Source organism: Numida meleagris, chromosome 1, assembly GCF_002078875.1.
Source record: "Numida meleagris isolate 19003 breed g44 Domestic line chromosome 1, NumMel1.0, whole genome shotgun sequence".
Classification (NCBI taxonomy): Eukaryota; Metazoa; Chordata; class Aves; order Galliformes; family Numididae; genus Numida; species Numida meleagris.
The window spans coordinates 51,662,150-51,688,496 of NC_034409.1; the positions used below are offsets into that span (position 1 = coordinate 51,662,150).

Here is a 26,347-nt window from a genome sequence, read left to right on the forward strand (position 1 = left end):
TGACGTCATCTCCCCGCGCCCCGCCTACTCACCTCCTTGACGGGCGGCGCATGCGCAAGCTGGGAGGGCCGGGCGGGGAGGGCCCGGCGTCGCCATGGGCTGGTGAGGGCCGCGCGCGCCCGCCTGCCCCAGCGCCGCTGCCGGCGCCCGCCCGCGGGGCAGCGGGGCAGGGCCCGAGCCCAGCGCCGGGCCGGGCTGAGCCCAGCCCAGCTCAGCCCCGCAAGCGGGTAAGTCGGGCCGGGGGAGGAGGGTGGTGGTGCTGTAGGCTGCCTGAGGGCGAGGGAGCCCACAGCCCCTCGCTGAGGCGGCCTTTGCCACTTTCTGGGCCTGGTGGGACCTGCGCGTCCCGCGCAGCTCCCTCCCCTCAGGGTGGTGCTGCCCGCACAGACGCGCAGCCCCCGGGCTGCTGCTGGGTGCCGCCCTCCGGCTGTCGCCTTCCGTGGGGCTGTGCGGGGCGGTGGGTGCTAGGCGTGGGCCTTCCCTGCTTAGTGCTGCGTGTCTTCTGTGGGTGCTGTGTAGGTGTATGGGGAGGCTGTCAGCATGTTCCCCTACCGCGTGTGGGCTGGGAGCTTGCTGGAGGTTCTGGTCGCCCTGTGAGGGGTGATTCAGGCTTGGCAAGCTGGAGGAATGGAGAAGAAATGGGGATGAATGCGCGTGTTGCTGGGTTCTGGTGAGTCGTAATCCAAGAAAAGGGATGGAGTGGGTTTCAGGCGGCTTTGTGAAAGCTCCTGGGAAGGTGGTGAAGCTGTCAGAGAGGGAGGAGGAGAAGCATGAGATGGAGAGGAGATAGCGAAGGTGGGAGCGTCGTGAAGAAAGTTTGGAAACGTTCTTGCCACGTATGGAGCTCAGTCGGAAGTAATCACCAAAGAAGACAGACTTCCCCCTAGAGAAGAGTTGAAGAGAAAAAGATATGGCATGATCGATGACAGAACAGCATCTGCAGGCCAAATAGAAATGTTTTGTCCAGAGAGCTGTGGGTGCCCCATCCCTGGAGGCACTCAAGGCCAGGTTGGATGGGGCCCTGGGCAGCCTGAGCTGGGGGGTGGCAGCCCTACAGACAGCAGGGGGTGGAACTGGATGGGCTTTGTGGTCCCTTCCAACCCAAGGCATTTTATGATTCTGTGAAATGTCTGTTTTCTATTCTGTACTAAGCAGGCAGCAGTCAATGAAACTTTAACCAAGTATACATCCTGCTAACAAAGACTTGACTTTTGTTTGACACAGTAGTTAACTGTTCTGCTGAACTCGTGTCGCTGGAAATTCTGGAGTCCTAGAGCTTAGCACTCTTACCAAAAGGGAACCCCTACCCTAGGGCTTAAAGGATTGGTACGACGACGATGATGATGAAGATATCCCACAGCGGTCTACTTCAGGAGTCCTCAGGACAACGAGATGGATGTGTGTCCACTCTGGTCTTGTGGAGGAGCTTATAAGTACTTAATGCCATTGTTAACATCGTGCTGCAAACCTTGATTGGCATGTATGCAGCATGTGGCTGTTTGCACCTCTGGAGCAGAGGTGGTTTGGTGTTGCTGTGAAGGGATGGGGAATGCATTGCTACTGAAATCAGTGTTCTGAATTGGTGCGTGATGTGCCTTGTGTTCTTGCTTGAGTCTCTACAATCTGTTCCGACTGCAGAGCAGGCTGTGTTTGGGAAATGGGCATGGGGGAGAATGCCTTCCAGTCACTTGGGTGTCGGATGTACTTTTATTTATCAGCGTCCTTAGGACACGTAGCACTTAGATGGAAAAGGTTCTCAGATGCGCATGAACTGGTCAGAAAATGAATTTTAGCTGGTTTGGCGTAATGGCAGCATTCTGAGCTGGCTTGTTCTTAAAGAATTGACAGAATCCAGTCAGAAATTGCTTTGTTCTCTGTCGGCTTACTTGCCTGTTAGCTGATAGCAGGCTGGGAGATGAGCTTTTGGAATTTGCCATTGAGGGATTAAGGATTCTTTTCTTCTGGTGGAATAAAGGAAGGTGTTTCGTTGTTTTTTTTTTAATTGATGAAGTAACTTCTAAACCCTTTTTTTTTTTTCCTCTCCAATATGCTAGTTCCTTTCTCTGTCGAGTTTGACTATTGAATTGCAGTTGCTGAGCCCCTGGAAAACGGAGGTATTGGAGAGAACAACATTGTGTCTAGGTTTTGTGTGCTGGCCTGCCCATGTGCTGGCTTGAAGTGGTGTATGTGCTGTTCTTGCTTCTTCCCAAACCCTTTGGGGTTTGTTTTCTTGTGGCAGGAGAGCAGTTTCTTGCCAAGACATTACACCCTCCCAGAACACGCAGGGCTCCGAAGGCTGTTTGGAAGTGATAAGGAGGATTAAAACACTCAGTTAAAGTAAGTATAAAATAAGATACTGCTTAGACTGGAAGCACCCTTTGGAAACATTTTTTTTTCTGTTTCATTATGAACTAATTTAGGAGGAAGCAACTGTTCATGTTTCCAGCACAGCAACCCTCTTGGAATGGTTTCTGAGGTGAAATACTGCTAGTGAAGGCTGTGTGCTTCAGCCACCTTCCAGGAGCCTCACTTGATAGCCATCCTCCTCCTGAGGATAAGTACTTGCTCACAGCAAGGTTGCCTCTAGTCTTTAACAATCAGCTCAGCCTCTAAGGGATTTTTGTTTTTGTTTGTGATGGTGTACGTGAAATATCTGGGAAGGCATCAGAACAAACCATGTCCAGGGAAAATGCAGCGTGGGCAAGCTGCCCAGGAGCCCTGCTGCACCTGGGTGTCGCCAGGTCATTATAGCCCCCGAGGGGCATAATTAACAGGAAATTCTGGAAGGAAATACCTTACACGTTCTACCTGCAGCACTGAATATCACGTAACCCACTGGGTAAGTGCATATTTGTCTCCCCACCGTCAAGTCTGTCTCTGGATTTGAAGGACAGAGATGCTGCTATTATCATCTTACAGTCTCAGTGCCTGGCATTCTGGTAATACTGAAAGGATCAGCTGTTTGGGGACAGTGGATAATGGAGAGTGACCAGGAGCAGAGAGAGATGGCATCACAGTCTCAGCTTGCATTTTCTAAGCTGAAAACGTTCTTCTCTGCTTGGCTGTGTTGTGCATCTTGCACCTTATACAGTCTGTGGCAAAAAGGTAAAAAAAAAAAAAAATTTTTTTAAATCTCTGTGGTTCAGCAGAGAAAATGACTGCAACACATAACCTAGTGTGGGAGTGAAGCTTTGAGAAGGAGATGAGATGAAGTCATGCCTTAAAAGTTGACCTTGCTGGGCTGCTGTTCCCTCCCAAGGCTGTAAAACATGCTGTGATGATATCGGAGGCTGCAGAGCTGATAGCTTGGGAGCCTGCGGTTGTCTGTTCATCTCTAGCACAGATACAGCCCAAGCAGCAGTGATAGAAGTACCCCTTTCTCTGTCCAGGTCTCTTCAAATGAACTTGGAGAAACCAGGCACCTGGTGAGATGGGAGAGAGAGAATTCTCTTAATGGCTCACTGTATCTCCTCTCTTTGTGGTTGGTTTTGTTGGGGAAGAGTGGCTAGAGTTGGGTGAAGCTGTTGGTAGCTAATTGCCCTAAGGCAGCTGGGAGTGACCTCTCCACCTGACTTTCAGACTTTCCCCTGTTCCAATCGCTTTGTGATTACACTGGTTCTATGGCAGAGCTTTAAGCCAGAAGTTATTCATATACAGGGGCTGTTCTGGAAGTAATACCTCCTATTTTATGATGTTGGCCCATGACGTCATAGGTGGATGTTGGTGGTATGGCAGTAGAGTTTGAACCTTCTCATCAATATTCCATTACGTTTTGTTGCCATGTGACAGAGGGCAGCAGAGGGGCAGTCTGGCCAAATAGTGTCTGACGTGGAAGTGCATATGAAGCAAAGGTGTGTCATTTTCTTCCTCCATGTGGAAAAAATGGCACCTATCGACGTTCATTGATGCTTGCTGAACATTGATGGAGACCAAATGGTGGATGTGAGCACGGTGTGGTGGTAAGTGGTACGTTTCAGCAGTGGTGACAGCCATGCACTGCTGTCACACCATGAAATGAAGTGTCTCAATCAGCTCGTTTGTGCAGATCAACAGATTATGACCAGGGAGCTGTGTACGCAGCTGAAGATGTGGCCCTCAGTGGTAAAGTGATGTGCGCTGCCTTTTGGGATAGGAGAGGGGAGATCCTCCTGAATTTTCTGGAACCTGGACAAACCATCAACTCTGACCACTACATTGCGACGCTGACTAAGCAGAAGGCTTCAACTTGTAGAGTTGGGCCAGAGAAGCAGACAACCTTTCCCTTGCAACACCGTAACTCCAGGCCCCATGCCAACTTAAAGACTGTGGAGCACATAGCCAGTCTTGGCTGGGCTGACGTACGGCACCCACCATATAGTCCAGACTTCCATCTGTTCATGTTGATGAAAGATGGACCGCATGGACAACATTTTCCTAGCAACAGTGCTGTCATAGCGACTGTTAAATGATGGGTCACCTCAGTTGGTGCAGATTTTTATGAGTGCATCATGCAGGCTCTTGGTCAAAATACTGTTTTGTAGCAGTCTTCAGAAGAGGCCAGGCAAGGGTTTTCCCGCTGCTCCTGTCTCTACTCACTGTGCTTTCGGCATCAGGCTGAGATTGGTTTCCTTCTCTAGAGATCACTTTCTGCTCTGAGCTTCCAGAGGTAACTTCTGTGTAAAGGGAGTGTTGTGTCTATGTTCTATGTTCCTTATGTAGGGCTTTGCCTCTTTTTGTGTGGAGGAGCTCTCCTCCTCACCCAGGAGTCGAGGAATACAAAGCTGCTATTTCTGCTTTTAGAAGTCTGATCTGTTGAATCTTTATTTTTCTCGGTGGAGTAACAGGGGATGAGAAAAGCGCGCGTGGGGCAAAACAGGAGTAGTGATGCCTCACACAGTAGCTGTATATCCAGTGGCAACGTCAAGGCTTGTCTTCTGTGCCTCAGCACTTTGAAATGGGAAAGGATGAATGCGAGTGGTGGTGGCACAAGTTCTGATTTGACTTTGTTCTAGAGATTTTGGGAGATGAAAGGCAAACTTCCTCTGCAGCACTGGACACAAGTGTTGACAACACATCCTTTCTCTCGCCGCCTCTTTCCCCTTTGCCAGTTGCAGAACGTATCTGTAGTCTTCCTACGTTTCTCTCCCAGGAGCAGAGGGTTGGACTGGTTCATGTGGAGCAGAGCTGCGAGGAACATGGGAAAGGGACGCAGCACATGGCCCTAGTCCCAAAGGAGGACTCGGAAGGATGAGAGCGTCCCTTCTCCTCCTCTCCGTCCCCTTTTTTCTCTTTTTCCTGTCTCCTTCCGAAAAAGGGGGCTGGATGTTGGGTGCTGACCTATTACAATGTGGGTCAATCAGCTAAAAAAGAAGGAGAAAAAAAAAAAAAAAAGGAGGTAACAGGAGGGTGGAGTGGGGGGAGGGCTGCGCGAGTTCAGCGAGACAACAGAAATTAATAGAGCAGAAAAAAACTCTGGAAAGGAGAGCGCACGGCTCAGGGTAAAAGGGTTTTGTTGTTGATTCTGAGTTTTAAATGGGTTCTGTGGAGGGAAAGCAGCTCTGCATTAGGGTGGATTAGCAACATGGAGGAGTGGTGGGAGCTGGGAGCAGCCAGGATTCCTGTGGTATTCCTGAGAGCTGGACTCAGTGATCCTTATGGGTCCCTTCCAACTCGGGATATTCTGTGATTCCCTTAAAATGAGAAAAGAGGTTGCATGGGCTTGCTGAAGGTGAAGGGGGGTGGGTGTGTGTGCCTTATGCTCCTCCTTGTACGTAGGCATGGGATTATCTCTTGGATATGGCGTAGGATGGGTACACCTTTACCTGGACACCCAGAGCCCTCCTGGATGCCCAGCTCCAGCGCCTGCCTTCTGCTGCTCCCCCCATGCTGAACCCACTGATTTGACCTCAGTGATGCTCTCCTCTCAATATGAAGAGCAGTAACCACAGACTTGCTGCGTGGTTCTGTGCATCGTATGCTGGACACTCCTCTCCTAGCTGAGCACAGCACAGCCCGTGTCTGGATGGCGTTACATGTGTGGGTATGAAGTGTGTGATGCAGAGCAACTTTCAAGGGCTTGAGGTTAAGAAGGCTTTGTCCAGCATGAGTGGTAACATGTAAATAAGTCACGCTAGCCAAAATTGCATGGCAAGTCACTTACTTAGCTCACAGGTTATTTCAGGAGTGTGATTGGAGAGCTTAAAAACACACCGCTGAGGCCTTTTTATATCTTGTAGCTAACTAAAGTAGATGCCACCCCAGAGAGCAAAAGCAATTTAAGATGTAATAAATTTAAAAGCATTTGATTTTCTTTTATTGCTATCACTGGTTTGATCTGCGCCAGTGGCTCTGGTGCTCTGTGGCATTATTTAGTCCTGCCTCCCTTCTTGCTCTCCCTACCTTTTGCCAGATCAGCTGGCTATGCCCTGCCTTTGGGGGGTTGAGAATAAGTTAAATCAATTACAAATTTGTGGTATATACCTGGCACGATGGAAGGAGCTGATCCCAGTTGGCAATTCTGGGCATTCTTATAATTAAAACAGTCTAAAATAAACCTCGAACCATTTTGTCATGCGTTCTTGCACTCCTTCCAAGCGCAGGGGACATTCTGAAAGCCATAAAGCTCCTGCTTCACCGATGTCAAGCTTTTCCCCGTGTCCTAATAAAAGCAGAAAGTTCAGACTTTGAATGGCATGGTGGTAAGTGCGGAGTCGGGCATAAGGAGGAGCATCTCCTCACCTTGTGGCCATCCAGGAGGACCTCGCAGCCAGGTCGGGTTTGTTTCCTAGCTTGCACCGCGTCACAGACGGAGGCTGAGCTGTTAAGGCTCTTTCCCGGGATGGCTTTGTGTATCGTTCCTTGCTCTCTCAGCAGTTTAGAAATGAAATACTTTCAGCCTCAGAGGAGATGATCTATTTTAAAAGCGCAGATTGTGTTTGCAGATGGCAGAGAGCGGCTTCAGAGCGCTGCCGTTCGCTCCTGGTATCCTGCTGTCAGCGATGCTGCACTTCAGAACCCGCAGGAATTTGGGGACCCAGTGCTGCGAGCACCGCTTCCCTCCTCTTGCGCAGTGTCAAGAGTGGGCTTGGTGTATTTATGGTTGTTTATCTTGATGTGGAAATAGCTCCTCCTCACTGGTAACATTTTCCATGCGTTGACGCGAGCCAAAAATGAAGTTTTTTGTTTCCACTTGAGCCAGATCCCTTCTGTTTACACTGTTCCGAGTTTATTTTTGGTGGAAGAAGCTGCCGTGTTAGTGTTAGGGACAGAAGGCCTCTGTTTCCAAAAGACACAGGGATGGCAATCTGTTTCTGATGGAGAACGACTGCGCTGCTGTTCTCCTGCGGCCGCGGGCCGTATGGGCGCAGCCGGCAAGCGGCAGAGCCACTTTTGTGCAGGCTGGAGCCCCTTCCCTGTCAGGATCTTGGTAACGCTGTTTGGCATCTCAGGATAGCTATCTTGGCCTAAATAGCCCATGTTTTTTTTCTTTCTTCTCCTCTCACTGAGAGCAGAGCCTGGTACTCCTGAAGCGGAGCCCTCTGTGTTTACTGGAGGTGTTCCAGAGCTGTGTGGATGTGGCACTGAGGGACGTGGTTAGTGGGCATGGTGGGGGTGGGTTGGTAGACTAGATGATCTTAGAGATGTTTTCTAACCTTTATGATTCTACCCAGCTAGACTTTCTGGGTATAGTCCAGTTTCCAGCGCTTGGTGCTTTTCCTGGTTATGTGTTCTCCTGGTCCTGTTTATGATGTGTTGTATTGCAGGTTACCTCCGGGGGGAGCAAGGTAGTAAGTTGGAGATGGGAAAGCTTCGGAGTGAAGCGCGGAAGTGTTGAAGTGTTTTCCTGCAGTATATTTGGTAGATCACTCCAGAGGGGGAGAGCAAGGGCACAAGTAACTTTACTCTCCCTTATAAATGGAAGCAATGACCTGGAGGTGAAAACAGGATGTGACGGAAGAACAAGGAACTCTACCAGAAACTTCTCAGGGAACTGAGAGGGCTTAAGACTGGGAGCAGGGAGTTGATGAGTTGCCCTCTCCCACCTAGGGCAGGGAGCAGGGCTTTGTGGCCACTTGGGCATGCTCCTGTGGGTACCATGGGCAAAACCCTCCTGACCTACATGAAAATTATGAGGCACTGAGGGATGTGGTTAGTAGGCATGGTGGTGATGGGCTGACGCTTGGGCTAGATGATCCTAGAGGTCTTTTCCAACCTTAATGATGCTGTGATTCTATTCTATGAAATTTATAATGCGTTGGATTTCCAATGCAATACAAAATGAACTAAAGTAGGTTTCTAAATGCCCCTAATTTGCCATATGGTAATGTCAGTGGATCGGTACCTCACAGTACTGGGAGCTGTGCAGGCGGAGAACAAAAAGATGGTTGTCCCACGTAGCTTAAAATGCATGAGAAACAACAGCTAAGATGCGGCCAGCTGGGAGGAGCGCACAGAAAGAGGTTGCATCCAATAGCCTGACCAGAACCGGGCTGCTGCATAGCTGTAGTGGCAAAGTGGAAGAAAGGAGAAAATCCAGGAGGACTGGAGATAGCTTTGTAGACGTTGGACCTTTTCCCCAGGCACTAGAGGAAGCAGGTGGTGTGGTAGGGGTGATGCTGGGATGGAGGTGGGTGTCCAGTTATAGAATTGTTTGAGTTGGAAGGGACCTTTAAAGGTCATCTGGTCCAACTGCCCTGCAATGAACAGAGACACACACAGCTAGATCAGGTGCTCAGAGCCCCTCCAGCCTGACCTTGGACGCCTCCAAGGATGGGGATCCACCACCTCTCTGGGCAACCTGTTCTAGTGCCTCACCATCCTGATTAGGAAGGATAATTTGGACGTACTTGCTAATTTTGAACATTCAGGAATGCAGCATGCCTTCGTGTTTCACTAGGAACGAGAATGAACTGAGAGTTATAACCAAACAGAAGTACCAACCCATGTAAATGTGTCCTCAGGCAGCCCTGAGGACAAGGGGAGCTCACAGATCAGTGGGTTGGGGCTTGGGGCAGGGGAACAGAAGTAGAGTCTGACTGAAGAAAGCGTGCATGTTTTGCTTCAAACACAGTGCTGGAAAGAGTTACTGGTTGCAGCGACTGTGTGAATTAAAGGGGATTAAGCAAGGAACAGTGCATAATAATTCAATTAAAGACAGTTGGTGTACAATCACAAGAGGGCAGTATTAAGGTTACATATACAATTTGAACTTGCAAATGTCCTTGCTTCTGAATGCTTAACCCTTGTTGCTGTTTCAGCTTCTTATAGAAAAGGGAAGTGCAGAGGAGCAGAGCAATTCCCTTTCAGTTCCTCAGTTCTGGTGATGCGCCCAGTGTTGTATCTGGGGCCGTGCTGTTGGTGTGGCCTGAATAAGAGTGGAGCTCCAGGTCCTGCCCTTCCTGCAGCTGTACGTGCAGCTATGGAAAGCTGTAACTTAGAACAGGAATGTTTTGGAAAAATAGTGACTGGAAAGAGCTAAGAAAAGCCAAGTTTGACAATTATCTTACGAATTAAACCATAGCAGTTGTGCACTCTTACTAAAAAGGGTACCCCCAAAATTATTAGGAGATTGTCAGGAGGCAATATGATGCTGCTTCCCTTGATAATAGTGTCTTTGCTACAACAGCAACAAAAGCAGCTCTTGCAGTTCACAGAGCCAATGGCAGTCTGCTTGTGATCTTGGTTTAAGTGGATTATCTTCCCCCAACCCAGAGGTCACATTAGAGCCTCCTTATGACCAAATTGAAAATAATAGCTGCTTTAGAACTCGGACCTTTAAGAATTTGTTCCATTGAATGAGAACAGCTTTTCATCCATGGGTAACGCTGCTTTGTAATCTTGCATATATGTGTGTTCTGGGTGTGTTTTCGTGGGTCAGCTGGCTTTTAAACACCAATCAGGCTAAATTCACATCACGGAGAAAATGATGCTAAGTTAGCAGAGTTAGTGATAGGCTGACTAAGTATACCATGCCATATGGTGTTTGATAAAAGCGTCGCTTTCATGCTCTTCTTTCTAGCCTGGAGAGCTTTCAGCACATATCCTTTCCAGTGCAAACACATCGGGCTGCACGTTGCTTTCAGAATGGCATTAGGAGAGGTAGGGATTGCTTGTGGAACGGATGGGGATGCTGTTTTGTCCCCCCTTGCCATTCAGTAGGTGAATGCAGTGTTCATCTTGTTCTTACATGTTTTTGTTGCAGGTGGGGGATGACAGCTGTGTTGTGAGTGCAAAGTTGGTTCCTGAGTATCGTGTGATCTGTTGTATTGTATAAGGGATGGCAGTGGCCGACTTATCAGGTCCTGTTCACAGAGCATGAGCAGGCAAAGCACTGTTACTGTTGTGCTCCTGAATCCTTCCAGCTGAATTCAGTTGCTTTTGGTTCTCTTCCATGGCAGGTCCTGTCTCTTGGGCAGTTCTTCAGCAATCCCAGGTGGAACCTCACACCGAAAGGCACCATGATGGTGATGACTGACGTCACAGCAGCCCCCAGGCTGGGGTCAGCTGCCACCACACCAGCTGTGGCTCCCAACTTCTCCTGGATGCCAGAGGATGGCAGCCCCACAGCTGTGGAGCAGCCGATATTCCTCATGACCACCGCTGCTCAGGCCATCTCAGGTTTCTTTGTATGGACAGCTTTGCTCATTACCTGCCATCAGGTAAAAAAAAAAAAAAACCCTGTCCCTGCTATTTCTGACCCTCTCCCTTTCCCCTCTTGGAGGATACCTTTGCAAATCTCTGCCAGATACAGCTTTGTGATGGGTGTTGCGGACTCTGGGGTGGTACGAGGACTTTTTCTTTGGGGTTCTAACGTATTATCTGTGCAGGTCAAGGTGGCACCTTTTGTATGAAGGCCTTTTTCTGCCCAGGTTCTGTAGTCTGACTGGAGAGGAAACAAACTCTTTACAGCCAGCAGGTGCAGAACGTTTGGCCTTCTCTTGAGTGTTTGCAGAAAGGTGTTCTCTCAAGCCGTCCTTTCGCAGGTCCTGTAGCTGTAGCTAGCCTTTTTGTTGTTGTGTCAGCTGTTAGCTAAATGATCCTGGTCATCAGTTGTTTGACATACCTCCTTTGATCTACTGTGCCAGTGGATTCCCCAGGCTGAACTCTGCTGCGGAAAGGAGTAGCAGGAAACGTTTTGTTTTAATTTTTCTCCCCTCCCCTCATTTTGTAGGTGCCCTGGGAGCCAGAACAACTCGAATGCTTCATCCTGTTCTGTACCTCTCTCTCATGCGGTTGTCATGTGAACTGAAAAACAGTGGGGAAACGCAAGCCCTGTTATTTATCAACCTGTGCTTTGTACCTGTTGGTCAATAGATTCCAGACTGATGACTGGGACCTAGAAAACTACAGCCTATTGATGGCATACAGGGGATAGTGAAGCTCAAAAGTGGATTAGTCACTGATGAATAAGAAAGAGTAACACCTGCAGTTTCACCAGCTTGGGCAACAATTACAAGTGCCATGGATCCTCCTGTTTCAGGGCACAAATTGATCACCTACCGAGGGTAGGAAAAAAAAATCTTTTCTACGCAGTAAAGTGTTGCATAGTTAGGTGTTAATGCCCTTCTCTGATGGAAAAATGATGGAGGTCAGGGCTGGAGAGACACTGTTGATTGAAGCACGCTGTTGTCCTGTTACAGGAAAGCAGTTCCCGTCTAAAGTGCTCTCGTAGGCGCATGGATTGCAGGGCTCTTGTGACATCCCAAGGGCAAAGCTTGGAGTCATCTGAACCCGGGTGTCAGCTGTCCCTGTGCTGGGTGAGGTGTGTCACCGGGATTGTCACAAGGAAAAAATATCACGAAGTTAGTGTTAGTTTATTTTCAACCTGTTCTTGACAGGAAATGAGGCTTTTGGGAGATCCCTGCGGGCTGGGGTGAGGAAAGAAATGTATTTTGAGCCCTTCAGTCAACTTTGACTGAACCTGGCCAAGAGGCAGAGAGATATGAGCAGGAGTTAACTTCCTCTCCCTTTCAAGGGGAAGATGAGGTCATCAACGTATGCTTTATTAGACCCTACAGAGTCTGCACAGCACACCCATATCGCATGCACACCCATATGGAGGGTGAAGCTGCAAAGAAATGCTTGTGCCACTTCAGGCAGCCAGATCAGCCAGTCATGAGGCACATACGTAACAAACAAGGGGCTATTAATTCCAGCAGCTAGGGCAGCAGCTTGATTAGGGTTGCTGAACAAAGGCCTGGCCTCTGGAGAACATGCCCTCTGCTGCCTCTGTGGCCTGCAGAGTGTACCTGCAACACCAGCTGAAGCTCCTGCTGTGCTATTAGGCCACTACAGGAGCGGTGCTCATCTTCAGAGTATGCCTGTGGTATGCCCTTTGGTCGACTCACCATCCCTGGAGCTTTTCAGGAAACATGTGGATGTGGCACGGAGTGACATGGTTTAGCGGGCATGGTGGTGATGGGTTGATGCTTGGATCTTAGTGGTCTATTCCAACCTTAATGATTCCATGATTCTAAATAACTTTTCCCACTAGGTGGGTGTTCTGTGAGAAATACAGCTTCAGTGTGGGATTTAGTGATAGCCAACAGACTGTGGGCAGTGGGAGTGGGGAAGGTAAGGACACTGAACACCCTCAGCCTGTGACTTGAGGGGCCTGGCACGTGTACAGACAGCCAGACAAAGTGAGCGGTGTGGCTGCCTAATTCCTTGGAGCACGGCCCAGTGCCTGGGCACGGTGCTCCCTTGGTGGCTGAGGCTTTTTGGCCGTGCTGTCACAGATGTGCTGTGTGGCAGTTTTTGAGCAGATGGGCTGTGGCACACTGCCTCTGCACTGATGTGAAGGGCACTCTCAGGTTGTTTCAGGTGAAAGTCTTGAAAACATCCAAAACTGCCTGGAGAGTGAGCGTGTTCACAGGAAGCATGCGCTTCTCTATTCAGAGAAAAGGAACCAGCAGTGTTGTGAATCTTAGGTGCTTCAAACAGGATAATAGGAACATGGGATTGGTAACAGGAAAAAAATGATGAACAAAAGAAGGGAAAGGTGACGATAATAACAGCACGATCATCCCTGATGAGAAGCTAAATTAGAAATGCTTCCACTTCCTTTTCCTTCTCCTCTCCTCTCTCTTCAAGCTAAGGGATGCTGTATGGGTGCCGTAAGATAATGGTGATTTTTTGATGCTTATCACCTGGAGGTTACTGGAGACAACCAACAGTTATTTTACTGAATTCGTTTTCCCTGGCCCACTTTGCTCTCCAGTTCCACTTTCTCCTTTCTGCTCCACGTGCTGCTGACCTTGATTTCCCTCTCCATCCTCCCAGATCTACATGCATCTTCGCTGCTATAGCTGCCCAAATGAACAGCGCTACATCGTTCGGATCCTCTTCATTGTGCCCATTTACGCTTTTGACTCATGGCTCAGCCTCCTGTTCTTCACCAATGACCAGTACTATGTTTACTTTGGCACAGTGCGGGACTGCTACGAAGGTAAGGAGGGCTCAGACACAGTGTGGGGGGGAGGTGGGAAGTCTCTACCATGAGGGAACAGTTGCTCATACAAGGAGAAGCATCTCCATCATCTGCTGAGACGCCGTATTATGGGGTGTCTGACCAGTTGACCGTGGCTCGCTCAGTGATTGAAAAATGACACCTTGTCAATTCCTGGGCTCTGAGCGTGACAGGATACGTGGAGCTTTCCCTCCTGTTTTTCTAGTGCTTTGCTTCAGGAAGGTATAAAGCAAGGGATTGGTTAGTTCCTAGCTTTTAGAACAGCCCTTAGTAACCAGATGCTTGCTTTGGACTGTTTGCTAGTGAATTATTCCTGTCGTCTCACCCTGTGGCCGCTTGTGTGATGGCACAGCGTAGCACAGCCACCCTGTGCTAGTGTTGGTGAGGGATGAAGTGCTTCGGAGTCCTGCAGGAGAGGATGGGTTACTGATGCTTTCATTTTTGGTCATCTGCTGCAGACGTTACCGCTAACATTTTATGTGAGAGAAGCAGTTAACTCTGCAATAAACACTATGTAAACATCCCTTCTATCTCATCCAAAAAAGAACCTTCTGCCCACCCGCTTGAGAGAATGGGTTCTGGCAGCATGCTTTTGGGGGCAGTTTATCACCTTACCTGTGTTAAATTGTTCCAGTGAGATCTGCATTGCAGAGAGGTGCCCCTGACTGTGCGAACAAGTTAATCGGCTCAAAGGACCAGCAGCCCCTCCTTCACATCCGTGACAATGCCCTGAGATGCAGCAGCAGCAGATGGCAAACGTGTGCACATGATTCAGAAGGCATCTTTGTTTGGGCCTGGATTTTTTTTCCCCTACTTCCCTGCCCTGTGTGCGTGTGTGGGTCTAGCAGGAAGCCTGCTGCGCTGCGAAACTCCTCTCCTAGCAACAGCCATTATCCCTCTGCCTCGTGCAGGGAGTTTGCAAACATCAGAGCCTCTGCTCGGGAGGCAGCCCACGCTCCAGAGCTCACCAGCTTCCTTAACACATTGTGCTGTGCAAAGGGGACTGCAGGTGGAGGTGAAAGCACATTCGACCAGCGAGTTCTCCGTTGCTTTTTGTGGAGACTGCTTTGAAACTGCCTTCTTGTTCTCTTTCTTCCCTTGCCATTCTCCTCCTCAGTTTTTTTTTAGGAAGACTCCGTGTTGGGAACTGTTGGGTTTGAAAATTCTGTTTGAGAATTGCAGTAGAAGACCCTGCTGATACATTCTGAAATCTACCTTGGGCCATTTATGGGCTGCATTTCACAGTGTGTGTTAGGAGGGGTGTGGTTTGGTGTTTTTCCTCGAGACTCTGGCAGCCAGGTTTGTACAAAAAGCAGTAACACTGACACGAGTAGATTTTTTTGTTACACTGATGTCGCGAGTACATCTGGTGAATGCGGATTGGGAATGGGAGTCCACTTGTTTTGCTGGTGCAGTTAGCTTTGATAATTAGCACTTGTTTCTTTGGGGGATGGAGGGACAGATATTTCCCCCACCTCAGTTTTTTGTTTACTTCCTATTCTGTGGAATGGGCAGCTGGTATTGTAATAACCACATCAGAGGGCAGGGGTCACTGGAGGGTAATGGGAAAAGCTCTGCTTTTCTTCCTCTGAGTGGTTGGAGCTGTCACCCAAGTTGCAGGAAAACTGCAGGCAAAAGAGCTTACCACAGTTATTTAAATAACTTTTCCATGTTTGGTGTTTTCTTTCCTAATTAAGGCTTTCACAAAGTCATTGCAGTGTGAACATACCTAACTCTGGTCAGAAACAAAGATTACAGATGGAATAGCAATTTCCCTGTTACATAAGTAGAAGCAGGTATACCACAAGCTTTTATGTGCTGTGGCATTCTTGCCAGGTAGGCACATCTAGAAGCCATTAATATAATGTTTTGAGACCTAGCATTTTGGGCAGTGTTGAGTACCTCTTTTCTAGGGCATAGCTTGGATGCTTGCAGAACAAATTAGAGCCCGTGCTGGCAATGAACTGTGGAAGTTCTTCCAGGTGGTAAAATAGACCTGAGGTCTAATAACTGGCTACTTGGTGAGGTCAGGTTCTCAACACTGTACATTAGGCTTTTGTTCTTATTCCAAAGTTCCCAGAGACTTCTGTTTCCATCCCAAACTATTTTGGCTTTGTATTATGTCAATGCCAGAGGACAAAACTGGGATTTGCGTAGCGGTGTTATAGGGAACATCCAGGAATGGAGGATCATAGAGAATAAAGTAGAGAGAAGGGTCGTCTGATCCAACAGTGGTTACAAGAAGCCAAGAGAGTGGCAGACAAGACTCATAGAGGCTAACTCCATGCACAGATAAGTGGTTTTGGATCCCACGAAAAGGAAACGTGTTGATAATTATGATGAGTCCTCCCCACTGTGTCTTCATCCCATTTTGTGTATCAGCACAGCTGAGCCTTGAAAAGAATTGAAGAGGAGCAGAGTATTAGTGATTGGTCTGAGAAGGCTTTTCCTCATCTGTACCAACTTGCTGAGGAAGGCAGAACAGTAGTAACCCAAGAAGAGAGCTATTAGTACACGAGAAATTTCAGCTTTCTGAGGAGATGAAGCGCAGAGCCTGTTTGTTGAAAAATATCCACCAGACATGAAAACAAAGTTTCACTGATTTCACTTTCTCCAACTCTTATGTCTACAATTCCATCACCTCAGAGAATAGTGCTCATCGCTTCAAAGGGTAAAAGAGGGAGATATGGTTGATGGATCAGAAATAACTTTTCCATATGATTTAGTACTAGTGTAATGTCCCTGAATAATGCGCAGGAACTCTGTAAAGTGTGACATCTTACAGCTGCCAAGTAAAACAGGCTGGCCACGGTTTTAAATGGTCCTGTGACCCTTTTGGCATGAGGAGCAGAACTGGCTCAGGACCTTGGCCGAACTCCAGTTCAGATAGTCTTGTAAATGCTGAGGTAGGGAGTTAAATACAGTGAAAACAAACTGGAGTGCTTTAAAAGGAAAGATGCTGCATAAGCAGTCCCTGCTGATGTTTGGTCTGTTGCCTGTACTCTTGGTCCTTGCGCCTGTTTTGATGTTGGTTGTCATTTTACTCTGATTGATGTCTTTGCAGCCTTTGTAATATACAACTTCCTCAGCCTCTGCTATGAGTACTTGGGAGGGGAGAGCTCCATCATGTCTGAGATCAGAGGGAAACCAATTGAGTGAGTATTTGTTCTCCTTACAGCACGATGCTCTCATCCTCCTATGCCAATCCACCATGCGTCTATCCCTGTCCGTAAAAACTGTGTCAGGTGGCAAATGCCTGCTGGGACTGAGCAGGATGGCTAGCAATGATTTACCAGTATCTTGCTCCAAGACAGATCAGGCTGATTGTGTCCTCTTAGGCAAGTTGGATTGATTCACAGCTTTTCTGAACACCTGCCTGCTCCTTTGTTCCTTTTCTTCCTTTCTTCTCCTCTGAATCTTTCCTGTCTTCCGCTGGTTGTGCGTGCGTCCTGCGGGGTCTGTTTTTCTCCCCATGCTACTCAGCTTAAAATAAATTTTAAAAAAGTTTGGAGTATGGAGTCAGAATGTTGTTCTAAATATGTCTCTGAAAGAGGCTATGACTGTAACTGTAGTCATGACTGGAGAAAGCGCTAGTCCTGTGATTGCTACAGAGGAGGCAGGCAAAGAGGGTAGGAATCTTGTGCTCTAGCCAAATCTTGCTTCTGATCCCTGTTATCTTTTGTTGTTTTTTCCAGGTCCAGCTGTGTATATGGGACTTGCTGCCTGTGGGGAAAGACCTATTCAATTGGATTCTTGAGATTCTGCAAACAGGTATGAGCTGAAGGAGCTGTGCCATCCTCCAGAATTGAATGAAGTGTGTGGCAGGGTGGCAGTGTTGCCTTTTGCTGCTGAACTTTGAGGCATGTGTTCCTTTTAGTGGGTTTATAACGTGATTTTGAGACAGGCCTGCAGGCTGCTGAGAGAGTGTTTTTTTTAGAGATGCTTTAACATTTTCTAGTTAACCCCAAATCAAGAAGGCCTAGCAAAAGACAGGGTTAGTCTCCTGGCTCTGATGTTAGCCCTGGGATTTCCTCTTCCATTTTGGGGTTGCAGAGGTCCCTACCTTGAGAAATTGATGGCTGTGTTGTGTTGCAGACACCCAACGGTTGTGTAACAGCCTCCCAAATTCCCAGTGCTGCTGTCATGGCTAGGAGTAGAGGAGGGGGTGGAGGTTAAGCACAATACAATGATTTTTATGAGGAACTGAGTATTGCTCACCATGTCTGTCTGTGCTGAATTGGGTATGTTGAGGGGGAGGGAACAAGAGAGATCTAAACCCCGATACAGCCCTTGTCTGCTCATCAGGTCAGTCACCTCTGGCTGCCTTGAAACAGCAGGTGAGTTTCGAGGCCTTGTTCACAGACTGAAAGTGATCACATGAGGTTTCTCTGGAGACAACATGAAGCACGTCTGATGCTTTGAAAGGGCTTAGATCACTGTCATTTCAGTCTCTGGGGCTAGATCTCTGCCCTGCCTTCTCCTCCACATTGTGCCCCCATCTTCTGAGTCTTAGCAGCATGCAGAAACATCAAAGGTACAATGCAGACTCATAGTAATATCCAGATTGGCCTTTTTGAAAGGAATGCGTCTTTCTTTTCTCTGGTTTGTATTCTACTCTCATGCCTTTCTTGTTTTCTTCCCTAAACTGTTCTCTGTATGCTGCTTCTCTTTTTGCTCTTGGACTTCATTTGTACACCCCATCTTTGATCCCATGCATTACCTAATCTTTTTGCTTCTAGTGTTAACATTTACCTTTTAAACATGTCATAAGAAGGCATGACACCCATCAAGATGAAGGAGTGCTGGAGTGAGAATTTCCCTTAGACTTCTTGTTTCTCATGTCCCACAGCCTCTGGCAAGTATCTACGTGGGTTGCACATGAGTGTGTTTGGAAAGTTTTGTGTTTTTTTTCCCTCATTGCAATGAAGATTAGAAGCACTTTTTCTTAGGCATTTTGCTGGCTTCTGCAAATCTTCAGCTCATTTGGTAACTCTGGCTTAGGTGGACACTGCTTTTGCTTTGCTGTTATCTGGCAGCAGTTCTAGTCAGGCCAGCCCTTTGCAAACAGCCAACTCTGCTGTGGAGGCTGTGAGGGAGGTGTCTTGCAAAGTGATGTGCTAAGTACTTCCGTCCTCCTTGGCTCAGGCTTACACGTTGCCTTGGTGAGAGGTCTTTGACACCGAGACTCTCTTTCTGGTACTTCTAGAATTCCAGTCTTGGTGAGTGAGACCTTCCAAGGCAAATTCCTGGAGAGGGCCGCAGAGCAGATCTCAGTGCTGATCTCTGCAGTATCCCACCAGTGTGATGATCAGGAAGAAGAATGTGCTGAAAGGAGCATGTTGCCCATCTTAACCCAGCCCTCAGCATCTCTAGTGCTCCTGCTGCCTCCCACCACCACCACTTGTGTTTTCTGCTTTTCCCAGTCCCTTTAGTCCTGAGGGTATCTGGGTGTTACAACCACTCCTCTCCATCCCCTCTCTCCACTCCAAGCTGTTCTCAGACAGATGCCTGCTGGGGGTCAGTCGGTCTGCACACATTGCCTGAGATCCTCCAGCAGTCTGCTGGTCTGTTGGCGGCTGTGATGTAAAATCTGGACAGATCATTTCCTTAAAATTGTCCCCATCGAGCTTGTTGGCTGGGTCTGCGTCTGGTGACCCTCACAGATGGGTCACACACAATCCACGTGCTTCCCATATGCCATAGCATCTTCTGGGGAAGCATCTAAAAATAAAACGCGGTGGTTTGGATTGCAGAGAAATGGTTAAGCCATCCGCAGATTGGAAGGGGGGGAAGCTCAGAGGACAGAGCTGTTTACCAATTAGCCTGACCTTTTCCAGTCCACATCTTTACAGTGACTCACTAACTGGCATGTGCTGGGGTTTTTAATCTCCTTGAAGTCTTATGACCACTAACAAATTGCATTGTATCCAGAGCAATCATTCCTCTTTGGTTTTGCCCTCTTTCTCTGCACAGACCTCCCTGGGTGCGTGCAGGTCAGCACCTGCTCAGGCTGTTCCAGCCTTCTTTGGGGAGATAGGGGTGATGGTTTAGGTTCACGACCTTGTGCTCTTTTAAGACCACGGTGTTTAACTTCCCTCTTCCCAGAAGGATGGAGGATATGGTGACTTTGAGAGAGAGTTCCTCATAGAAGCCATGCTTTATACCTGTAGTGCCTACAGCCAGAACAGATAGAGCAGATCCCGAGTGCCTTAGAGTCTTCCCGTCCTGTACAAGTAATAGCACACACACTTCCTCTGAATCTCCTCTGTCTCCTTGGGTGCTTCAGTCCTCAATCACAATTGATTAGCAAGTATCAGACTCCTTGTTGGGGCTGGATTACATTGCCTTGCATGGCAGATCACTGGCATGTCCACTAGATGTTTGAGAACGTGGCCTCATGCACCCCCTGCCTTCTCATTCCCCTTTTCTTATTCCTGTAGGCTACCCTGCAGTTCTGTGTGGTGAAGCCCCTCATGGCGATCAGCACAGTCATCCTTCAGGCCTTTGACAAATACCAGGATGGTGACTTTGAGTAAGTATATTTGGCTAGAATGGAAGTTTCAGTTTCCCTTTCCGTGCTGGGCTTAACAGCTTGTGCGTGTGCCCTGAGCCTTGGGAAAAGACAGGGATGCACAATAGCTGAATATGTACATGAGGAGAGAGGGCAGGGTTAAGCCTGCTGGTTTCTGGTTTTTTCTGCTCTAGTTTGGGGGAGAGAATGGGTCAGAGAGGCAGGAAGGAAATGAGTCCTGCTACTCCCCATTGGAGGTGGCAAGGGGAAAGGATCATACTGAGCTTTCAGGTGTTTGTGTATTTGTTCTCTTCAGTGTAACCAGTGGCTACCTCTATGTGACGATCATCTACAACATCTCTGTCAGCCTGGCACTGTATGCCCTTTTCCTTTTCTACTTTGCCACACGTGAGCTGCTCAGTCCCTATAGCCCAGTCCTCAAGTTCTTCATGGTGAAGTCTGTCATCTTCCTCTCCTTCTGGCAAGGTGAGCTGCTTTTCCATTCACTTTATAGCCACAAAGAGCTCTGTGCAGGGGGTCAGATGCTAGAATTGGTAGAGCAGATGATTAATACAAAATGTCTTCTGGTTTTTTTTATTGTTGTATTTGTTTTGTAATCTTTTGTCGTTTTTCCTAGGGAGGGCTGATTTGCTCATCTTCATCTTTGTTTCTATGCTCCTGAATCCTCACTGTCCCTCTATGTACACGAGCACAGATATCTCCTTGACAAAATCAGCTGTTTGGCTGTAAGAGTCCTTTGCATTTCTGAAACAGTCATAAAGCACAAGGTGCCGAGGTTTTATCTGCACGCTGCCATTTTATTGATTAAAGTGGCACATCTAAAAATCTTTTTAGTGCTCTGTAAACAAAATTGTAGTGGCTTACCTGTGATTCTTGCGGAGCAGCGTGCTAGCTGAATGCAATGTGTGCTACTGCAGAATACACCACTACCTATTGCTGTTTGTGAAGGACATCCAGAATATGTGAATATTATGTGTGTATGCACATGTGATGCAGATGCCACATCAGAGAGCCTAAATTCCACCTCAGCTTAATGCTTCTTACTAATTGGCTGTAAGCATTTCCCTATTCGGTGCCCTACTTAGGTTTACCGCGTTGCACTTCAAAGACTAATTGAGTATGAACTTAGATGGAATTTAGGCTGTTGGAGTATGGCCCATCCTCGCTGTGTATAGACAGACTAATAAGCTATCTAGTTTATCACCTTGAGCCGTCTGGTCACAAGCTTTCTGTCTTCTCTGGAATTCTTCAGCCACCTGGTATATGGACAGGGGGAAATACCTTTCTTAGAACTGTGTGTCATAAACACTTCATGCTTAAAGTGAAAAGCTCTGTTACCTCAGTTTTTGCTTTAGTTAGTAGAGCTGCTGAGATCACTCACATAAATACCAGACTACTTTTTAGCCTATTGGACTTTAGTCCTGCAGCAACTAGATCCCAACATCATCTGTCAGCTGAAACAGAAGAGGGTCAGTGTTTGAACTTTCTTTGCGTAAACACGTGTAATTCATTTATCCTTCCTTTTTCTGCTGTACAGGTGAGCTGGGGGGTATCCAGCTCACTCTGTTCGTGGTTCCTGTGTTAAATGAATTTTCATCTAGTACTTGGGCGGAGCATGGGCAGCAGGTTCCATTTTTCACGGCTGGTATTCAGTCATGCTTCCTGCACAGTTACGTGAGGTTATTCCTTTGTTTAGGGATGCTGTTGGCCATCTTGGAGAAATGTGGTGCCATCCCCAAAATCCACTCTGCCAACGTGTCTGTGGGTGAAGGCACGGTAGCTGCTGGATATCAGGACTTCATCATTTGTGTGGAGATGTTCTTTGCAGCCATTGCCTTGCGCCATGCCTTCACATACAAGGTGTATGCAGACAAGAGACTTGATGCGCAAGGTAAGAAATATGCACATGTCCTCTCTGCTTGGTAGCAAGATTGGGTGGAGATTGGTCCCTCTGGGAGCCAGCACATTGATATGACTCTCAACCTGCATGCTTGAAAAACATCCCATCCCCTCCTCCTTGGTGTCTGAGCTGATGCATTGTGCAACAGTTCTGCAGGCCAGAAACCTTTCCTGAATTGCACTGTTCCCTTTTCAGTTCCCTAGCATGCCACCCACGATAGCTTGTTGCAGACCTCAGGGTGGCAAGAAGTTGCATCCTTTCAGTAGAGTGGGTTTGTCCTTCTTCCTGTCTCCCCAAAGGGGAACTCCATTGCTCCAGATTGTGCAACAGTCTGGAGGCAGGAGGGACAAGGCCTGAAACAGGCTCTGTTTTGACTCCAGCGCAGGAGGATGAGGCTGTGCTTTAGCAATATGTTTTGCCTGGAGGAGGAGGATCTTCCTGTAATGATTTTGAAGGTGGAACTGCTAGAAATCTTATTCTGGGGAAGACAGAGGTGGAAGTTTCCAGGGAATTGGGGCTTTTGGTTCCCCAAATAAAGGGGTTTGTTCCTGTTGGGGGTGGATGGGAGTCTGTGCTGAGCTGTAGGAAGACAGCAGCCCTTGGGCAGTGTTCATGTAGATAATCCCTCCATCCCAGCTAGCCTCAGAGGTTTGGGAAGGATAGTGGCTACAACTAGGGGAGGTGAGATCTGTGTGTGATGAAGGGGTAAATTGTGCTGTCCAGTGCACTGGGGATGATGCGGTGGTGGGTCTTGTTCAGTTCTTGTCACTTCCTCTCTCTCTTTCTCTCTGTCTCTCCATCTCTCCCCTCCCCCTTTTTTCTCTCCCTTGCTTTGGCCACTGGTCCCTGATGCAGCCGTTCCATCATATGGGCCATACGGTAGGTGCAGCATGTTCTGTGTGTTTGTCTCAGTTGGTTTTAACTGGGATAGGCCATTCTGTCCTGGTTCCCAGCCTGCCTACTACCTGCTCTGTCCCTCATTCCCCTTCCTGTAGCTCTGTAACCTGACTGCCTTGCACAGCTGCTTTAGGGTTGTCCGGACAAATTGTAAAAGAGCCCCCTGACAGTGGCATAACCCATCTTTAGAGCCTTCATGTTGGGACTGCATGAAACATTTCTCCCTGAAGAACCGAGCAGGCTCTCAGAGGAGCTGGTTTGCTCCCTCTCAGCCCAGCCTCCCTTCTCTCATGAATAGTACAGCTAATCAGCATGCCTTGGCCATTGGGGGAGCTCATCCTCAGCGCTGAGCGGAGCCGGAGGCCCATGCTGGAAGTGGAACTTAGAAGCTGGGAGAAATGGCAGCTCCTAGAAAGATGCCTAGCACTTGGGTGGGACCGGCTTCAACTGCTGCGTCCTTTGCTGTGACACCCTCCAGCCACGGTTCTGCCTTGTACTGCCTGTTCCCTTCCTTTACCTCCTGTGTTCTCCTCTTCCCTTTTATGATTTCTTTCCTGAGGGTGCTTTTATACCACCTATCGATGTAATTTCCAGTGAGTGGGAATGGCAAATGGCGTTTCTTTGGTATTTTTAGAAGTTTCTTAGACTTTTTACTTCCAAAAGCCTTTACAGAAGCACTTCCTCACCCGGCTGTCTTCGTTACACCCCCAAGCCAGCCCAAGTCATGCACAGGGAGGTTGCTGCCATACGTCACGTTCTCACAGCCCCTGTTTGGTGCTGAGGTGGATTCGCTCAGACTTTGGGAGCCCTACTGATATAACTTGGCGCCATTTATTTGTGTGGCATTTCGTCAGCTGCTGCTGAAGGAATTCTGTAAAGTAACTTCTGCGGGATCTAGGAGTGCATGTTCCCTGTTGTCCTACCTTTCGTGTTAAGGTGTGTTGGGGAAAGCAGCGGTAGTCTTCACCTGTTCCTCCCCGCCTTACCCTAACAGGTCGTTGTGCTCCCATGAAGAGCATCTCCAGCAGCCTCAAGGAGACCATGAACCCCCATGACATTGTCCAGGACGCGATCCACAACTTCTCCCCAGCTTACCAGCAGTACACCCAGCAGTCAACGCTGGAGCACGGCCCGCCCTGGCGCAATGGCAGTCACGTCATCTCGCGCTCCCACAGCTGCTCGGGTGCCCGTGACAACGAGAAGACCCTCTTGCTGAGCTCTGATGATGAGTTCTAGGAGGGGAAACGGCCAGCACAGGCTATCATTTTCCCTCCTTTGTTGTTGTTTTATTATTTTTTTTTAATTTATTGAAGCAGAAACACGCAAGTCATATCACTTCTTAGTGCAGATTGCAGAAGTGGGCATTTCCCATTAGCTTTTGTGGGTATGGACGCAACGAGTGGAGTGGAATTAGGGGAATGGCCAAGACTTGCTTCTCAAGCCCATTCCTTACAGCAGCAATTGACTGGAATTAACTGAAGTGAAGCTCCACTGTCTGGGGCTCTGCCTTCCACACTTGCTCAGCTTGATGTGGCGCGTGACTGGCCAGAGCCTGGAATTGTGGCCAGAAGTGTTTTGTTTTCAACTGGACGACCTGACTGCTTTGAATTCCCCTTCCTGAATGATTGATGTAGGCACAGCTTGCACCCTCAGCTCCCCGGTACTAATGTCTCTGTGATCATTGGGAAATGAGATTAGGATGCAGTGATAAGCATTCCTGAGGGCCAGACTGGAGGTTGGACCCTCTGTAGCCATTGCCGTGAATACTTAGTAGGCAACATCTTCTCTCGCCCCTCTTCAGCGTTGCTTGTGCGAGCCTGTACTTGAGTGAGTGTAGGGGAAAAGGGCACAACTGTTGTCTTGTTCTGCCCTCTCTGCTCCCCATCCAAGCTGCCTGCTGGAGCTCAGCAGGAGTGGAATTACTGTCTCACAAAGGCAGAGTTTTCTAATCACCAGGTGTCCGAGCTTCCCATCTCCCCTGCATTCCTGTGGCAAGATGCTCCCTGGAGCATCTGTCTCCTGCTAACCAGGGTTGAGGACTGGCCGTGACAGGTGGTGGAAGTTTGTACAGCTCTGGCCCTCTCGTCCCTCTAGGGGAACGGAGCATTTGTGAACACTAAGATGTTCTTTCCTCCTGTTCCCTGCCCCCTACCAGCAGAGCTGCCCCTCTTAGAGTTGTGGGTTGCACCAGCAGCTCTCAGAGCAGGTCCCAGCCCAGGTGTCTTGCAGGTGGCCTCCCCTGCGAGCTGTACAAGTTTTGCCCTTAGACTGGAGTAGTTGGGTCCTTTCCAGATTGCCCCTTGTTGCTCTGCCAGGGGAAGCAGGGTCTGATTTACTGCCTGGAGCTCACCTTTCCTCCTGTATCCTGATCTCTGCGCTTGCTCATTCACTTCCTCACAAGCGAGGGCGAGTGAAGAGCTCCTTATTTCCTCAGCACCCCTACGAGGTCAGGAGCAGCACACACACACCCTGCAACACCACACAGTTGGCTCCTGCTTTTCCTAAACGTGTCACTGCTTAAGTAGGCACTATCTACCAGGCTTTTTATGGGCTTGGTATAAAAATCCTTATCCTCATCCCGTAAGCCACTTGGAAAGCAGGACTGAAGTTTGATTGTGCTTTCCTTCCATCTTGTGTGGCTTGGTTTCTAGTGTGGGGTATTTATTTTAAACTTCCCCTCACTTTTAGAAAAGTGGGGCATAGGAAAGGGCCCCTGCCCCCCTTTCATTGCATTTGCAGGCCTTGATGGTGTCCCAGTGTCACTTAAACAGTGGCTGTCCCGTGTTTGCTGCAGTGGATGGCCGAGATCCGAAATCTCTGAAATTGCCTGTTGAGCTTGAGGACGCTCCAGGCTTGGGGAAGCATTTTCTAAACATTATTTTAAAATGTATGCTGCATCTATATGCTGTGCATAGGATCTGGATATTCTCAAAGCTTCCTGTATGTAGAGGTTTAAAGTATAACCCTGTTGCACTAGCTGCCTTCGGAGAAGCCTGGCGAAGAGAGCTAGCGCCCAGATAACAGCCAGCTGCCACGCATTGTAATTTTATATATATATTTTTGTAACACTAAGCAAAACCATCTCTGAGCTTCCTGCACTCCCCTGCAACAGGCCAGCACCAGATCAAGCCGCTCTGGTTTAAGAGGAACAAATCCCTAATTTGAAGACCCAGAGCATCTTCTGCTCTCGCAGTTCTGCTTGTGGTAGCCCAGGGCCAGGAGCAGGTCCTCAGAGCTGCTCACCCCCTTCCCCTCCTCGCCCTTCCTTTTTGTTTACCGTGTAACATACCCGTGGGATTTGTTTATTATTTTTCCATGTAGAGTAGTTCTTTGTATATAAACAACTGAAAAAAAAAATGTATGATAAATAAGACAGAGCCACCTAGTTTTGTACCTATCGTGTTTAACTGATGTGAGCTCAGCGACAAGCCGCTCTCTCTATTTTGGTCTTTGTGACGTTATACTCTGCAGAAACGAGCAACTATGATGACAAATAAAAATATAGAGATAATATAGATTGTACTTAGCTGCCTCTGCGTGACTTCTCTGAACCAGTTTTAGGTTTTCACTG

The 26,347-nt window shown here is 48.3% G+C and overlaps 1 protein-coding gene across 2 annotated transcripts; it reads left to right on the forward strand.

Annotated features, from left to right (window-relative positions):
• On the forward strand, positions 90 to 26,298 carry TMEM184B (transmembrane protein 184B). Of its 2 annotated transcripts, none has more exons than XM_021385150.1 (9): positions 90 to 227; positions 10,377 to 10,637; positions 13,261 to 13,426; positions 16,512 to 16,602; positions 17,143 to 17,218; positions 19,888 to 19,979; positions 20,275 to 20,444; positions 21,676 to 21,870; positions 22,735 to 23,746. In XM_021385150.1, the coding sequence occupies exons 2-9, from the start codon at positions 10,437 to 10,439 to the stop codon at positions 22,872 to 22,874; spliced, it is 1,131 nt and encodes a 376-aa protein (XP_021240825.1). In that variant the 5' UTR covers positions 90 to 227; positions 10,377 to 10,436; the 3' UTR covers positions 22,875 to 23,746. The 2 variants fall into 2 exon arrangements, with proteins under 2 accessions (XP_021240825.1, XP_021240815.1); XM_021385140.1 differs by lacking the exon at positions 22,735 to 23,746 and adding an exon at positions 23,771 to 26,298 and having other exon boundaries at positions 97 to 227.

Excerpts from the sequence above, each read along its gene's own strand:
- TMEM184B (XM_021385140.1), top strand. The coding sequence starts at position 10,437 with ATGATGGTGATGACTGACGTCACAGCAGCCCCCAGGCTGGGGTCAGCT. Across the intron at positions 10,638-13,260 it reads TGCTCATTACCTGCCATCAG|ATCTACATGCATCTTCGCTG; the intron begins GTAAAAAAAAAA and ends CCATCCTCCCAG. Across the intron at positions 20,445-21,675 it reads CTTCCTCTCCTTCTGGCAAG|GGATGCTGTTGGCCATCTTG; the intron begins GTGAGCTGCTTT and ends TCCTTTGTTTAG.